Source organism: Xyrauchen texanus, chromosome 36, assembly GCF_025860055.1.
Source record: "Xyrauchen texanus isolate HMW12.3.18 chromosome 36, RBS_HiC_50CHRs, whole genome shotgun sequence".
In the NCBI taxonomy this organism is placed as follows: domain Eukaryota; kingdom Metazoa; phylum Chordata; class Actinopteri; order Cypriniformes; family Catostomidae; genus Xyrauchen; species Xyrauchen texanus.
In genome coordinates this window covers 29,261,683-29,279,362 of record NC_068311.1, presented here as the reverse complement: position 1 = coordinate 29,279,362, position 17,680 = coordinate 29,261,683, and the positions used below count along the sequence as shown (strand labels likewise).

General features: G+C 48.1%; 1 protein-coding gene across 1 annotated transcript in view; it reads right to left on the bottom strand.

The window, feature by feature from the left end:
* The window catches only part of LOC127629437 (protein Atg16l2-like), a 66,356-nt gene that overhangs the window by 12,084 nt on the left and 36,592 nt on the right, over nucleotides 1–17,680 (bottom strand). The window contains exons 15-16 of the mRNA XM_052106527.1: nucleotides 9,001–9,150; nucleotides 7,374–7,421 (exon numbers count right to left, since the gene is read on the bottom strand). Of these exons, the coding sequence (XP_051962487.1) occupies nucleotides 7,374–7,421; nucleotides 9,001–9,150 (198 nt within the window). The remainder of the gene's footprint in view (nucleotides 1–7,373; nucleotides 7,422–9,000; nucleotides 9,151–17,680) is intronic.

Sequence of the window (17,680 nt, the reverse complement as noted above, 5' to 3'; positions counted from 1 at the left end):
GCTGAGGACTCCCCTGGGCTGCCGCTTTCGGACCTGCACGCCCAGGCTGAGGCTGACGCACAGATGACTGACATGCTTTCCCGGGCAGCCGACAGCGTGGGCTTGTATTGGAACCCTTCATCCTCCCCACAACCATCACGCCTGGACAACTGGTTCCTGGGGTCTGGGCGCCGCTCACAGCCTCGCCCCCCCCGGTCCCGTTTTTCCCGGAAGTGCATGACGAGCTGACGTCTTCGTGGAGAGCACCCCTCTCCACTCGTCACATCGCCACAGGCTCGTCCGCCCTCGCCACCCTCGACGGCAGAGCGCGCCATGGGTACGAGGCGATTCCCCAGGTGGATAGGGCGGTTGCGATCCATCTATACCCCGGTACCCCTACCACCTGGCGAGGTCGCCCCGTACTCCCTTCCCGGACCTGTAGAGCAACCTCCTCGCTGACAGCGAAGGCCTACAGCGCCACCGGACGCACCGCTTCCGCCCTGCATGCCATGGCTCTCCTGCAGGTCCACCAAGCCAAGGCACTACGCGACATGCACGGGGTGGCCCTGATCCCGACACGCTGCAGGAACTGCGCTCAGCGACCGACGTCGCCCTGAGAGCGACGAAGGTCACAGCGCAAGCGCTTGGGCAGGCGATGGCCACGCTAGTGGTCCAGGAACGTCAACTGTGGCTGAACATGGTCGAGATGCGTGAAGCCAACAAGACTCGCTTCCTCAATGCCCCTGTCTCCCAGTTCGGCCTCTTCGGCGACACCGTCGAGGACTTTGCCCAGCAGTTCTCCATGGTGAAGAAGCAGATGGAGGCCATCTCTCACATCATGCCTCGCCGCAAGCCTGCCGCCACGGCCCATGCCACGTCTGCTCACCGAGGGCGTCCTCCCGCGGCCAGAAGGCAAGCCTCTGCTCCGCCTCAATCCGGGCCCAGCTCTCAGCCCCAGCGTCGATCAAACCGTGGGAAGCTCACGCCCCCTGTCTCACGGACCCCCTCGAGGACCCGGAAGGCTCCCAGGCGCTCCTGAGACAACACACCCAGAGCCCAAGACGTTAGCTCCGGAGGTGGTAAGACCGCTCCGTCCCCCGGTGGAGGGCCGGGAGGAGAATCCTTTGTTTTTTCATTTGCCGCACCCCCTAACACGGGCTGCGGTACCCAAATTCTCAATAAAAGAGCTATTTCCTTTGTCTCTGGGGCACATGGCCCGCAAATGCCGTTCTCACGGCACTCTGCTTTCAGGCCTCAACAGTCCCGGCTCCATGGACGCGGTGTCCCCGCCTTCAGCGCCACAACTGTTCCCCGGCCGGCCGGTTCAGATGAGTCCAGAGGACGCCAACATCAGACCTCCTCCTCAGTCACGAACCCGCCCCCCGCCGGGGGGTTTATTCTCAGCACCAGAGCCTCGGGACGCCACGTTGCCTCCCGACGCCGCGTTACCTGTTCCGCACCGCTGCGAAGCCCCGCCGGGTACGTCCAAAAAACCCGCCCCTTTGGTGCCCCTAGCACGGAGTTTAGAGGCGTGGCTTTCACTGCCCAACCCGTCATGCTGGCTGCACCGGACCATTCGACTCGGTTACGCAATTCAGTTTGCCCTTCGTGGGCGTACATTTTTCCGCAGTACACGGCCAACATGCCCTCTCCCTGCGCGAAGAAATCGCCTCCCTTCTATTAAAGGACGCGATAGAGCCTGTCCCTCCAACTGAAATGAAGAAGGGTTTCTACAGCCCTTACTTCGTTGTACCCAAGAAAGGCGGCGGCTTACGACCGATCTTGGACCTGCGAGTTTTCAATCGGACCTTGTCCAAACTCCCGTTCAAAATGCTCACCCAGAAACAAATTCTATCTGGCGTCCGGCATCTAGATTGGTTCGCAGCGGTAGACCTGAAGGACGCGTACTTCCACGTCTCAATTCGCCCTCGACACTGCCCCTTCCTAAGGTTCGCGTTCGACGGCCAGGCGTATCAGTACAAAGTCCTCCCCTTCGGCCTGTCTCTGTCCCCTCGTGTCTTCACGAAAGTCGCAGAGGCAGCTCTTGCCCCGCTCCGAGAAGCCGGCATACGCATACTCAATTACCTCGACGACTGGCTCACACTGGCCCACTCCCGAGTGTTACTATGCGCACACAGAGACAAGGTGCTCAGCCACCTCAGCCGTTTGGGGTTTCAGGTCAACTGGGAAAAGAGCAAGCTCTCCCGGTCCAGAGCATCTCTTTTCTCGGTCTGGAGTTAGACTCAGTCCCAATGACAGCACATCTCTCCAACGAGCGTGCTCAGTCAGTGCTGAAATGCCTCGCTTCCTTCAAGCCAGGCCCCATGGTCCCGCTAAAACATTTCCAACAGCTCCTGGGGCATATGGCATCCTCTGTGGCGGCCGCGCCGCTGGGGTTGATGCATATGAGACCACTTCAGCACTGGCTCCGGACTCAAGTCCCGAGACGAGCATGGCGCCGTGGCACGCACAACATAAAAGTTACCTCTGCCTGCCGCCAAACCTTCAAACCCTGGACAGACCTCTGCTTCCTAAGGGCAGGAGTACCCTTGCAGCAGGTGTCCCGACGCGTTCTGGTCACAACCGACGCCTCAAATTGGGTTGGGCGCCAGTATGCAACGGGCGCGAGCCGCAGGCCGGTGGAACCGAGGCCCGCTGTGCTGGCACATCAACTGCCTAGAGCTGCTGGCTGTTTTTCTGGCCCTGCAGAAGTTTCTCCCGTTAATTCGGAACAAACACGTCCTTTTCAGGACAGACAGCACCACAGTCGTAGCCTACATAAACCGCCAAGGCGGAGTACGCTCCCTCCACATGTCACAGCTCGCCCGTCGTCTCCTCCTTTGGAGTCAGCAGCGACTGAAGTCACTACGCGCCACTCACATCCCGGCAACCTCAATGTGATAGCGGACGCGCTGTCAAGACAAAGCTTGCCTGGCGGAGAGTGGAGGCTCCACCCCCAGTCGGTCCAGCTGATTTGGGACCGGTTCGGCAAGGCTCAGGTAGACCTGTTTGCCTCCCAAGAAACCTCCCACTGCCCGCTCTGGTATGCCCGGACAGAGGCTTCCCTCGGGGCAGACGCGTTGGCACACAGCTGGCCTGCGGGGCTGCGCAAGTACGCTTTCCCCCCAGTGAGCCTTCTTGCACAGGTGCTATGCAAGGTCAGGGAGGACGAGGAGCAAGTCATTCTGGTAGTCCCTTACTGGCCTACCCGGACTTGGTTTTCGGACCTCACACTCCTCACGACAGCCCTTCCCTGGCAAATTCCCCTGAGGAAGGACCTTCTTTCTCAGGGACGGGGCATGCTCTGGCACCCGCACCCGCACCCAGACCTCTGGAACCTCCACGTCTGGCCCTTGGACGGGATGCGGAAGATCTAGCCGGCCTACCACCGACCTTCATAGATACAATCAATCAAGCCAGAGCCCCCTCTACCAGGCATCTCTACGCTCTAAAGTGGCATCTGTTCACGGACTGGTGTTCTTCCTGAGTCGAAGACCCGCAGAAGTGCGCAGTTAGGTCAGTGCTCGTGTTTCTTCAGGAGAGGAGGCTGTCCCCCTCCACCCTCAAGGTGTATGTCGCCGCTATCGCGGCCCACCATGACACGGTAGACGGCAAGTCTCTTGGTAAGCACGACTTAATCGTCAGGTTCCTAAAAGGTGCCCTAAAAGGGATAACTCCCTCCCGGCCTAACCTGTTCCCCTCCTGGGATCTCTCGGTCATCCTTACGGGACTCCAGAGACCCCCGTTCGAGCCGCTTGACTCAGCTGGACTCAGGGCACTCTCTCTCAAGACTGCCCTGCTGATCGCGCTCGCTTCCATCAAGAGGGTCGGGGACCTGCATGCGTACTCTGTTAGCGACGCTTGCCTGGAGTTCGGTCCGGCAGATACTTTCGTGATCCTAAGACCGCGACCGGGCTATGTGCCCAAGGTTCCTACCACGCCCTTCAGGGATCAGGTGGTGAACCTGCAAGTGCTGCCCCGGGAGGAGGCAGACCAGCCCTTTCACTGCTGTGTCCAGTACGTGCTTTACGTATTTATCTGGACCGCACACAGAGCACCAGACGCTCTGAGCAGCTCTTCGTCTGCTTTGGGGGACAGCAGAAAGGGAAAGCTGTCTCTAAGCAGAGACTCGCCCACTGGGTTGTTGACACCATTTTCCTGGCTTATCATACCCAGGCCGTGCTCCCCCCCTTGCAGGTCCGAATCCCTTAGGCAGTCCGAGCTCACTCCACCAGGAGTGTTGCATCCTCATGGGCACTGGCTAGGGGCACTGCCCTAGCAGACATTTGTAGAGCAGAGGGCTGGGCAACACCTAACACTTTTGCGAGATTCTACAATCTCCGAGTTGAGTCCATATCGTCCCGTGTTTTCTCAGGTACCGAGCCCGTAGAACTCGGTGGCACGCCCACGATCTGACCGGGTGAATCGATTGCACCTAGTGCCCTTCCCCCTAACCAGGGGAAACAGTGCACCTTCATTCCCAGGAGATCTCAGGTTTGGGACACTGGTCGATTCCTCCCTAGCCCTCGTGGGTCGCAGTTCAGCGGAGGAACTCGCTGACCCAAGCCACTGCGGGTACCGCAAGCTACCCTGTACTGGTATAGGTGATCCACAGGTAAGGCCTCCTTCGGACTCCCCCTGTGTGTAACACCACGGTTCTGTCCCCTCTGGCGAGCTGACTCCTGTGTTTCCCTTAGGCAGTCATGGCTGCCTCGGCTGCCGTGCTGTATGTTCCCCCCTCTATGAGGCTGGATCCACCACCGCACCGACTTTTCCACACAGGCCCTAAGCAGGCCTCTGATGGTTTTGCCACTTAAACTTGCCTCCCCTCTCGGGTAGGCGTGGCCTCCGCAGGGTCTTCTCCGCCCTGAATAAGGGCTAAGACCCCCTTCCCTCAATGCGTGTAAGGGCCCCGGCCTTAGTTGCTCTATGCGAGAAACATAGAGAGAAAAGAGGCCCGGCCAGGCTTGGCCCGTTCCCAGGTTGGCAGCCAGCACCTTGTTCCCCTCCAGGGTAACGATAAGGAATCCTGATGGCTTAAATGGGGCATTGGGGAAGGGTACGTGCAGCCTGATACAGTTGGTCGTCCTGCACGTAAGAATACCTGCTCGCTCCTGTATCAACAGTTCACGTACACGGCTCAGCACATGGCACTTTTATAAGTGGACCCCTAGTGTCGCTTCTCTGACACAACGTGGAGAGAGCGACAGAAGGGGAACGTCTAGGTTGCGTATGTAACCTCCGTTCCCTGATGGAGGGAACGAGACGTTGTGTCTCCCCTGCCACGTCGCTGAGCCGAGCCACTGTTGTGGCCGGACCATTTCCGGCTCCTCAGAAAAATCCTGAATGAACTCCCGTATTTGCGCCGCTTAAATACCTGTATGTCCGGGGGCGGGACATGCAAATACTGGTTGCCAACTCTCATTGGCCTTTTTTCACAATATAGCTTATATGGGGAAAATTGGTATTGTTAAAATCCTCATGATCCACAGAATCCACAAACACCAACCCCATGATTTTAGGACATATGTTTAAAACCCCACATTTGGTATGGGAGCTATTCATGACCACCCCTATCAGTGTTCCCTATCAAAAACCTACACTTTAATGCTGCGCCGTTTTAGCACTTTGGTAACGTCTTTCGGAGTGACCAGCTGTGAATATGTGTGCAACACGTCAATGAAATTGACTAGAATTTATAGCCTCTGCTGGTGACATCATTGGATGCACCTGTAGCAGGACTATAAATAGATGCGCCACAGGTGCATCGTCAGATCTTTTGTCTTCAGATCATTCTGTGTGTGTTGTGCATCTTGACTGTCAGAACTTTCTACTTTCCTCTGTTAGAAGTTAAAATTGTTAGGCAGTGCGCAGAAACCTTTCTCTTTCTCTTTTCTTTAAAAAAAAAGAAGAAAAATAATGACTGATAAACAAAGCAAGCGGTGTGTGTGTTCCAGTTTTGTTTTGTGTGTTTGGGGGAAGAGCATGCTGCTCTTGCTTTGGGGCGGGGCGGGTGCGAGCATTGCGATCTGTTTACAGTCAAAATGCTTTGCACTCGTCTCGCTTACTTCCAAGAGCAAGCGCTCACTCTTTCATCGTGGGGCTCTCGCATAGATCTGGAGAGACGGGTCCGTCCCTATCGCTCGCTCTCTCCCCAGATCCAGCTGAAACTTCTCGTAAGCCTGAAGCGCGCTTCGGCGCCTCTTCAGTTCACGAGGGGGACGCTGAACCTCTGAACATTCCACGCACAATAATAAAGCGGCTGAGTAATTACTCAAGGTGGTTACTCGGGCTGTGGCCAGACTACAGTTAGACACAAAATTTTGCTGACACCTTCTAAATGTCCTGTTGACTATGTATACCGTGTTTGGTTACATTTGGAGTTTGCATTGAGTTTATTTTGATCAATTACTATTTAAATTAAACCGAAGGAATTGTATCATTAGTATCTTCAAAATTATTTAACGTATCAAAATTATTTTGATACATTTTTGTCAGGGGGGTCTGTAGATGATGTAAAACATTTTTTGTGCCAATTGGACTAACGGTCTAGGAGGCGTTAAAAAATGTTTTTAGGTTTGTCAAAAAATTCTAAATGGTGTATAGACGGAAATGAAAATTATTTTGTAGGGCTTGACTCAAGGAATCAGAGACACAAATAATTTAGATTCTAGCCCTTACGGTTGCAGAGATATGAGCTCAAACATAAAAGTTTTTATTAAAGCGCTGCCTAGGGTCAGATGGGTTTGCATTTATGTGCGTAGTAGTGGGTGGGATTTGGGACCATCCTGACAAAGTTGACCTTTCTTTAGTCAATTGACAAATTGAGTTTTTCTTGTTGCAAGCATGAACCACATTACATTTAGTTATATTTAAGCTAAAAAAATAATAATAATAATTACCAGTTGGGTAAGAAATATAAATTCAATATACATTCTCTGAAAAAAAAACTTCTTAATTTTCATATTTTGCTTCTCAAGTTATGTTTTGGATAATATCCAAATATTTTTTTGTGTCTCGCCCAGTGTGAGCATTTGATAAAAGAACCCAAACAAGACGTGACATTTGCTGAAGCTCTGGAAAGCAAGCGTAACCAACAAAATCTATCACGCCAACTGCCTTTTCCCATTCATTAAGGTTGCAGGATTGGATTTTCCATCTCCGTGTAAGTCCACGTGACCTCTTCAAAGACTGAGAGAAAAAAGGAAAGACTGCGAGACACGAAATGCTTTAGATACCATGAGCGTTCAAGAGCGGTATGTTTCAGGGTCTATAAGCATCACAAATAAGAGGTAGCATGAAGATGTCCTATTACTACACAGACAGCAGTGAGCAAATTTGATATTGATGGATGGTTAGTGACAGGTCGAAGAATCCTGTTTTATTTCATTCACCTGAAGATGGCCTTGGTGCTGTCACTTCCACATTTGAAGCCCTCTGCCCTGAAACAATACAAGTGTTTTTCAGAATAAACAACAAAACTCAAAATTATTTATATACACATACTTTTTTAAGAACTTCTGGCCATGTTCTGTCTGTATAAGTAACTATAAGTAGCTAGTTTAATTGAAGTAAAAATTGCGCAAGATCTTTATATCTGCGGTGTCAATCTCATTTCATAACCCCCCCCAAAAAAGGAACGTCCCTTTTCAGGACTCTTTATTTAAAGATAATTTTGTATAAATTACAAATAACTTTACAGATCTTTATTGTAAAGGGTTTAAACAATGTTTTCCATGCTTGTTCAATGAACCATAAACAAATAATGAACATGCATCTGTGGAACGGTCGTTAAGACGCTAACAACTTACAGACGGTTGGCAATTAAGGTCACAGTTATAAAAACTTAGGACACTTAAGAGACCTTTCTACTGACTCTGAAAAACACCAAAAGAAAGATGCCCATGGTCCCTGCTCATCTGCGTGAACTTGCCTTATGCATGCTGCATGGAGGCATGAGGACTGCAGATGTGGCCAGGGCAATAAATTGTAATGTCCATACGGTGAGTCGCCTAAGACAGCTTATCGTCCTATCAGTTGCAGACATGTGTAAAACCACCTGCACAGGATCGGTACATCCAAATATCACACCTGCGGGACAGCTACAGGATGGCAACAACAACTGCCTAAGTTACACCAGGAACACACAAGGTTGAGAGAGGCTGGACTGAGTGCTTGTAGGCATGTTGTAAGGCAGGTCCTTACCAGACAACAACATCGCCTATGGGCATAAACCCACCTTCGCTGGACCAGGCAGTACTGGCAAAAAGTGTTCTTCACTTACTAGTTGCAGTTTTGTCTAATCAGGGGTGATGGTCGGACTCGTGTTTATAATTGAAGGAATGAGCATTACACCAAGACCTGTTCTCTGGAGCGGGACCGATTTGGAGGTGGAGGGTCCATCATGGTCTGGGGCGGTGTGTCACAGCATCATCGGACTGAGCTTGTTGTCATTGCAGGCAATCTGCAAATGCATACTGCTCTTTCTGTGCGTGATTTCCTGCAAGATGGGAATGTTAGTGTTCTGCCATGGCCAGCGAAGAGCCCGGATCTCAGTCCCATTGAGCAAGTCTGGGACCTGTTGGATCGGAGGGTGAGGGCTAGGACCATTCCCCTAGAAATGTCCAGGAACTTGCAAGTGCCTTGGTGAAAGAGTGAGGTAACATCTCACAACAATCCATCCATCCATCCTATATTTTGCTTCTTTAACTATTTTACGGCTGGTCCAGCTAATGCACATGCATATTTTCAAGTTAACTAACAGGTGATTTTCTGGCTAAATCGTCACTGCTTTAAATGTTGTCGTATATAGATATAGACCTTATGACAACTTCCCCAAGTGACAACTTTCCCTGGTCTCCCCTAGATGAATTAGCAAGATTTAAGCCAGCAACTACAGAAATTATGAGTATGTATATTAGAACCTACACATCCTATAATGAGCTATTACAGTTGTGTCTGTGATACGCAGTAGCCACCTGTTTCTAACCCTGTCTTAGGTGTGAGTTTGAGGATTTCTACCTGAAGGCCACCCTATCGTTGCTCTTTCTCAGGTCCACCAGCTGCAGGACATCATCCCTGGAGCAGCTGAGCAGCTGCCTGTGGTTGGGGCAGAGGTCCAATGATGTCACCCTGCCCTGAAGAGGCACTTCTTGTGTGCACGTCGCTGACCTGTGGAATACAGACATGGATTCACTTACTAAATGTAATTTTTAAAGCATATTTTTGTGTAATTCCTTATTAAAAAGTAAAGCTGATATAAAAATGATTCGATATTGCTTTAAGGAATAATCCACTCAAAAATAAAACGTTATTTCATCATTTACTCACCTTCATGTTGGTCCAAACCCATATGACTTTCTTTATTTCGTGGAACACAAAAGGAAATTTTACCAAGTATGATAGTCACAAGCACCATTCAATTTCAATGCATCATTTATGTGTTGGGGAGTAACTAACTTGTAGAAGGGACACAATTTACTTTAAATGTTTTAGTAGCGTGACATTAGTTCAGCCATTTTTCCAAAAGTTTAGCTTTTCCAGTAACAAGCTACATTTTTCAATGAGTAGCTCTGTAGCAACACAAATGCTACTTGCCATTGTATTGCAAATGCAGCAATGGAGAGCTCCAAATCATTTAAGTGAATTCTTTCAGACAGTTCATGTAAATAAACTGGTTAAAATAAACCATTCCCTTATATTTAGCCTTGGGAACTCAATTTAGTGAATTGGTTCATTCAGGCGATTAATGTACATGAACTAGTTCACATAAATAATTAATTGATTCACTTTTATTTTCGTGATTTTAAATTCAAAGAGGCCCGTGCAGCTGCTTTTTTCACTGTTCAATTTAGTTATATAGAATAATATGTTTCCTAGATTATTAATGTATATAAAATGTAAATTTATTGACAATTAAATGTTGTTTCCCTATTTGTTTAACCCTTATTAAAATTAACCATGTTTTTTGGTGGAAACCATGGTTTTACTAAGTAATATTGTAGTAATAATGACTGTAGTGACCATGGCTAATTTGGTGGTTATTATGATTTTGCCCAAAAAATAACATGGTTAAACTATGGTAAACTTTCATATGGGAATGCCTCCCTAATTAAATATATAACTATTAGGTGATATTACTGCATTTTTCAATCAGAATGCAGAGTGATATAATAGTCTGATTGTTATATACTGTATCTGTATCTAAAAATATCTTCTTCTTTAAAGCTTCAGTGTAGTTTTTGTAAGTAGCTAAAAGTGTAGCTAACAATTTTTTAAAGGAGCAGTTTGACTAGTTTAACTACTTTAAGTTATGAATAGCTTGTGCAGGTTTAAAGTAACTTTCCCAATTATGATCTTTTTTTCTCTCCATTCAATGAAAGTTAATGGTGACTGGTGACTGAGGCTGTCATTTTGACTAAAACTTGTTTTTGATGTATGAAAGAAAGTAATACAGGTTTGGGACAACAGGAGGGTGAGTAAATGCTGATTGAATTTTAATTTTGGGTGAACTATCGTTTTAACCACTTTGCCAATTTTATTGATCGGTACAGAAGACAAAATTACAGTGAAATATTAAAAACATATAGTTCTGGTCCTGGATGCGGATTGGTCCACAGCTGTTTTATTCAAGATAAAGTACAGCTCTGACCTTCTATTTGTATCACTTCACAGCACCCACAGCTGACAGTTACTCTTGTTGCCTAGCAACATTCTGTTTACTGACAGGAACTATATTTTCTGGCAGAAGGACGGCATGTGGGTAAATAAACAGAATTTAAATTTTTAGGTGAACCATTCCTTTAATGATATTCAATGCAGAGAATAGACAAAATCTTTAAAAACAAAATCTTGTCTTGGAGCTGCTTCTGATAGTTATCAATATCATTCAAAATTGCCATCTGGACTCAAATAATTTTTGTAATGTATATTAGGACAGATCCAATCAACTTTCCCTGAAAGCCTGAAATCTGACAACAGCATCTCTCTGACGAGTCTTTAAGCAGATTGATGTCATGACGGATTGTCTCATTACACATTGAGTGATGTACTTGTGAAGACAGGGGAGTCAACTGCAGAACTGCAGCCTTTAGGTCATAGTCTGCCTTTTATATACTAACAAGTTATTTTATGGACAAGGACGATAGGGAAATATTTGCAATCTCTAGGCATTCAATATGTATGACATGTATCATAACACTGAGTAAACCACAAAAGCCTTGTCTTTCTAAATGGTCCACAAGACAATCGTTTGAATTTCAAATCACAGAAACGAGAGGGCTTGAGTGTGTATAGCCTCTTAATGAGACACAGAACCTCGTAAAGCCCACATATTGCGTATGCATATTATACAAGGGATGTTTGGTGAACATGTACATCTTCAAAATTGCCACTGGAACATACTAACTCTTCTTCGTGAAAAGAATAAAAAATGGTCAAAGCAATGCATGGTGAAAAACACAAATGTCATAATATAGCACAAATCCCATTACAACAAGATGAGAAGAGAGACAATTATGTGGGTTGACGGTTGCTAGGAGACAAGTGAGCCGTCGACTCGGTGGCAGCTGAAAGCTGTGGTTGCTGGAAGTGAATGGGAGATGTCAAGGACTGAGCTGTGGTGTAAATAATGGCTCTTTTTTATATCTCCATGCCGTCATCTATATTGTCCATTTTGTGCTGAAAGGAGAATCACGCAGGCCTTGATGCTTTGTAGCCTACGAATGGCAAAACTTTGCTGGACCAACATCCTTGGTGCTATTATTTCACTTCTGTTATTCAATCAGAGCAATTGAAACCCAGAGAGATGCTGAATAACGAGGGTTACACAACAAATTCACCATATTATTACAGAGCTGCTTCAGCTATTAAGAGGTGATTTCCAAAGCAGCTTTATCTAAGAAAAAACTGACCAGCTCCTGTATGGCATAAGAATAATGTAACACCATTAATATATAGTAAACAAATGATGAAAACTGTGGTTATGTATCACTGTAATTAATCAAAGAAAACTGTTTGGTTTAATAAGCTATGTTTACCTTTGTTCAAGATTTATATTATTAGTCATTCAGCAGATGCTTATATCCAACAAAAATATCTGAGAAAAAACAAACAAAACAAAGTAACAAAGACTATCGTATGGAGTCCTTTAGAGGACAGGGAGACATTTTTTTTTATTTTGGATTCCCTAGCAATAGCTTTATTCATTCCCTACTAAAATTAACATTGTTTTACTACACTAACAGTAAGGGAATGAGATGCTGCTCCAGTTGCTGATGCTTTGGGAATCTTCTCCAAGGAATGATGATCTCTAAAGTCACGCCAATGAATTTGCAGATGGCCCTTGTTTCTTCAACCCTGAAGCATGTCACAGCAAGCATATCAATTGGAGCACGGCCTCATTTCAGTAGTGGCAAGCGTATGCAGAATCTCGTTCACACCTTTCAGGTAACCAGTGTTGCAAACGTAATCATAACATTCAATTTCAAGTCAGTCACTTCTACGCTGTGTCAGTTGTTGACACTATGGGAATCATATACCATCATGCCTTGCTACTGATCAGCATGCACAAGCAATGCCTACTTGCCAGTAGGGTAGTTAAATGCATTGAAAGAGTCTCCCCTTCATAATGACCAATAGGATGGAAAAGACAGATACAATTCAACCATTTACAGTAGAGACTACAACAGTGATACTAGCAAAACTAGTTTGTGAAGCACTGTGCAACTGTACTCATACACATCATTGTGGTTAAAAAGGTCAGAGCGGTCCACAATCGACAAATTGACATAACGCTACTAGCCAACAGGGTAGTAGGACATTAAGCATTATTCTTCACACTGGAAAGAGCACAATGCACTAGCTATCAAGGTAGTGAACATGGAGAAATCAACTCTCCTTCACAGTATTGACCAGGGAAGAGAGGGAAGAGATATCAAAGTTATAAAACCTGTAAAAGGTTTTATAATTTGAAGCCCAGCCTGCAGCCAGACAGATTTTCTCCAAGGTTACACCCTTAGTCCAAGCCCATGAGGAGGTCATGCTCCTGGTAAATTGAGCCTTAACACGCATGGGGGACATTTCACGCCTTGCGAATCATAAGTGAGCACAATAACATCAACAAAACCCTGTGGGAAAGCCTTTGTTTGGAGATGGCCAAACCTTTTAAACAGCCTCCAAAGCAGACTGTTTCTGCACCTTATCCTATATGAACAGAGGAGAGAAAGCTTGTAAGGTAACAGTGGCCAAAACATTGGACGCATAACCTTTCCAAGGCTTGAGAACGGCTTTTGATAATCCTGGTCTAAACTCTAAGCAAGAGTCATTGACCGATAAGGTCTGAAGGTCCCCACAAAATTTGACTGAAGATAAAGCTAGTAACAGAACAGTCTTTAGAGAGAGTACACGCATACTTACTGAGTCAGATAACTCAAACAGGGAGCCCGTATTTAGGACAAGTGCTAAAACCCAGACCGGGACAGTAGCAGGTGAGAGGGGCACAGCTGTCTCGCTCCTCACAAAAACTTGATGACAAGGGAGTGTTTGCCCTCAGACAAATTACCCAAAAGGTTGTGGCACAATGCTATAGCAGCATCCAATCCAAATGTTCCTGTAAGAAGTGAAGTACAGGCCGCACAAACATGAACAAGTTTCCACAGCTCTGGCCGAGGATTCCAGGTCATGCCTCGTGCCTGCCGTGTCTCTGGGGAGGCAAACCGTTCCACCTGTGCTTCCTCAAATACCTCCCAAAACCTGGAGACTTCACCCTCAGATTGTTCTGAGGTCTCTTATCTCTCACACCAGAGGAGAATATTGCACACCAGCCTCAACACTGGGCAAGACCACACTCCACCCTGGTGGTTTATTTACACCACAACTGCAGAGTTGTCTATCCAGATCACGTGAAAGCCCTGCATGACTAACCGAAAAGCTTGGAGAGCTAAGACTGCAAGCAGCTCCAGGCAATTTATGTGCCATGACACTTGTGCACCTGTCCAGGTACTGAAGCCTGGACAACCATCGCACAGGGCTCCCCAGATTGTGTTGGACATGTCTGTAGTGGCAACACCTTTCTGATAAAATGCATTCATCCTTTATTCTTTTATTTCTTTTGAGGCTCAAGCAAGAAACTTCAAGCAACTCAGTCTCAAAGGCCGCTCACCTACTGCAAGTGCGTACATGTCTGACTAATGAAAGCCCAGTGACAAAATATCCCTGACATAATCACCACCTCTGAATGTAATCGCAGTGTGAGCTCAGCCCAGGCAATAACAACACTCATACTGGGTGAAGCTGCTTGATATGAAGCAGAAGAGCCATGCAAAGAGGCTGGGCTGAAGAGGCTGGGCCTGCGACAAATTCTCAAAACTACGTGCTGTATTCACTGTCTTCATGCGCCTCCCTCATGCGGTTCCTCAGGAGCAGCAGAAGGAATATAATGGGAGGGAGGGGGGCCGACATCGTCCTTCAGAAGGAAGGAGAGCCAAAAGCAAAGCTTCTTGAGTTTCATGGACTCGCAGTGAATGAAATCAGCCTCGCCAGCTTGGCCCATACATATTAAGCAATGATTGTGACTGTCAGACAGAGGAATATAATGCTCATATGGAGAACATTTGTGACTTTGTGTCTCTTTTATGTTCTTTACAGACAATAAAACACACAATACAATAACAAGCAAAAGCATTTCAAATGAGTAAGTGATAAAGTATATGCTGTTTGTCAGAGCACAACTGAGAAGTAGACAATAATCCTCTCGCTGAAGATGTGCAATATCATAGGCGAAGATACATCAGTCCGTATGAGCACAACAGGGAGGTAGAGAATAATCCACTAACTGTGAAGGAATGCAATATCAACAACGAAGAAAATATCTGCCAATAAATTTGTGTGATTGTGATTGCGTTAGCAACTGACGCAGCATTGAAGTTACCGACTTGAAAGGGATGTTAACAAATATAACTTTATTGTAAAGTGTTATCAACACAAAAATACCATTTAATAATAAAAATACATAAAACACAAAAACACTAACTAAGAATTTTGCTACCATTCTGGAAAAGAAAAAACCCTTAGGCAACTGATTTGAGAAAAAGTAATACAAAATTAACTAATGCGTTACTTCCCATAAAACAGATGTAATTTGGGTTTTTTAGGAGTGACGCAGTTATTAAACATGTTTCTATTAACAGTAATGTTCCCAACAGTGGCATCGGCTATAACACACAGCAAAAAATATTTTCTTATTCAGGATTTTTGTTTTGTTTTCCAGTAGAAATATCTAAACGTCCTTAAAACAAGGTAAATGGTCAAGTTTATTGGTAAGTGAGCAAAAACTGTGTGTTAAATTATTATGTTAGTTATTGTAGAAGTAGCGTGTTAGTTACTTTTGCGTTAGTGTTCGTTAAGCAGCCCCCACAGAGTACAGGGAGGGAATACACCTCTGTGTAGTTCCTGGATGCGGTCGATATCTCTCCAAGACCGACGGCCACAGACACTGCCTTGTGTGCCTGGGCAGTGATCACACTGAGGCGGCGTTCGTGGATGATTCATATACTCACTGCGAGAACATGACCATGGCAGCGTTGCAGTCGCGGCTCTCCTTTCTCAAGTTGAATGCCACTTCAGCCGCCCCCCTGCGTCGCTCCTTGTTCCCACGTGATTGAGGACGACCTGGCTGGAGATGGAGGCGATTTGGGGATGACGACGGGCTCGGTTTCGCCGGGTAAATCCCCACAAAACACACTTGCTCACTTCGCCTCACAGCCAGCCGGCATTCTCCCTTGAGCCCCTGGAATTGGATGATGACTGGATGCCGCTGCATCGGAGAGCATCCAGGCGTCTGATGCGGAGGACTCGACTGGGCTGCCGCCTTTGGGCCAGCCCGCCCAATCTGTGGCTGACACACAGATGGCCGTCATGCTTGCCCTGGCTTCCGTGAGTGTGGGCTTGGACTGGAACCCTCCGTCCTCCCCACAGCCTTCGCGGCTTCACGACTGGTACCTCGGATCCGGGCGCCTGTCCCAGCCATGCCCCCCGGTATCATTCTTCACGGAAGTGCATGACGAGCTGATGCAGTCATGGAGGGCACCTGAACCGGGACCACTGCCCGGAACTGCCCGGAACCGACCCCTCCGCTCTCACTACCCTGGATGGCGGAGCGGCCCACGAGTACACAGAGGCTCTGTGTCAACCAGGTGGACAGAACGGTTACGATCCACCTGTGTCCCGAGAACGCCCGGTACTCCCCTCCAGAGCCTGTATGATGACGTCATCATTGAATTCGAATGCCTACAGCACCACCGGACAGGCCGCCACTGCCCTGCATGCTGTGGATCTCCTGCAGGTCCACCAAGCCAAGGCACTCAATGATCTGCACCTGGGTACCGGGCGCGGGGTCCTGCAGCACATCCCGACCCCGATGTCCAGCAGGAACTGCACTCTGCCACCGACCTCGCTCTCAGAGCCACGAAGGTCACAGCACAGGCATACCCACCCTAGTGGTCCAGGAGCCATGGTTGAGATGTGCGACGTAGACAAATCACAGTTTCTCAACGCCCCTGTCTCCCAGCTTGGCCTCTTCGGCAAAAACATAGACGACTTCGCCCAGCAGTTCTTGGTGGTGTAGAAGCAGAAAGAGGCAATATACCACATCATGCCAGGCCAGCATGACCCGCCTGCTCACCAACTGCATCCCCCAGCGACCAAACAGCAGCCAGCTCTGCCTCAACCCAGGCCCAGCTCTCAGCCCCAGCGTTGAGCACCTCGCAGGCGGCATACACCCCCCGTCTCCAGGACCAGGAAAGCTCTGAAGCACTCCTGAGACGGGCGACCCAGGCAGTCAGATGTTCGCTCCGGAGCTGGTACCAAGACCACTCTGTCCCCCGGTGGAGGGAGGAGAATACTTATTTTCATTACTTTCATTTTCCGCAACGCCTTCGGGCTGCGGTAGCCTTATTCTCAATAAAAGAGCGATTTCCTCACTCCCTGGGTCATCCAGCCGGTGCGCGCCGTTCTCACGGCACCCCGGCCCCAAAACGCTACAGTCCGGCTCCCCGGACACAGCTCCCTCGCCTCCCCGGCAGGCCAGCACTGACAAGTTCCAAAGACACCTTTCCAGGTCATCTTCATCAGTCTCTAACCCGCCCCCTGACGGGTGCGCGGAGCATGGTAAGTGCTTTGAGTTTTTTCTCAGCAGTCAAGCCTAGGGACGCTCTCCTGCCTCCCAACACGCTATTACCTGCTCCCCATCACCGTGAAGCCCCGCCCGCTACATCAAAAGCGATTGTCCCGGTAGTGCCCCTCGTGCGGCGTTTGGACGTGTTGCTTTCGTTGCCCAACCCAATCATGCTGGTTGGCCAGGACAATCCGACTCGGCTACGCGATTCAGTTCACCCGGCTCCCGCCTCTTTTTGCCAGTATTCGCTCCACCTCTGTAAGTGACGAAAAAGCCAGCGCTTTACGGGCAGAAATCACGACTCTGCTTCTCAAGGACGCGATAGAGCCCGACCCTCCAGCCAAGATGAAGAAGGGTTTCTACAGCCCTTTCTTTATCGTACCCAAAAAAGGTGGCAGCTAGATTGGTTTCGTGGCAGTAGACCTGAAGGATGCGTATTTCCACGTTCTCGTTGCCTTGACACCGACCATTCCTGCGGTTCACGTTCAACGGCCAGACGTATCAGCACAAGGTCCTCCCCTTCGGCCT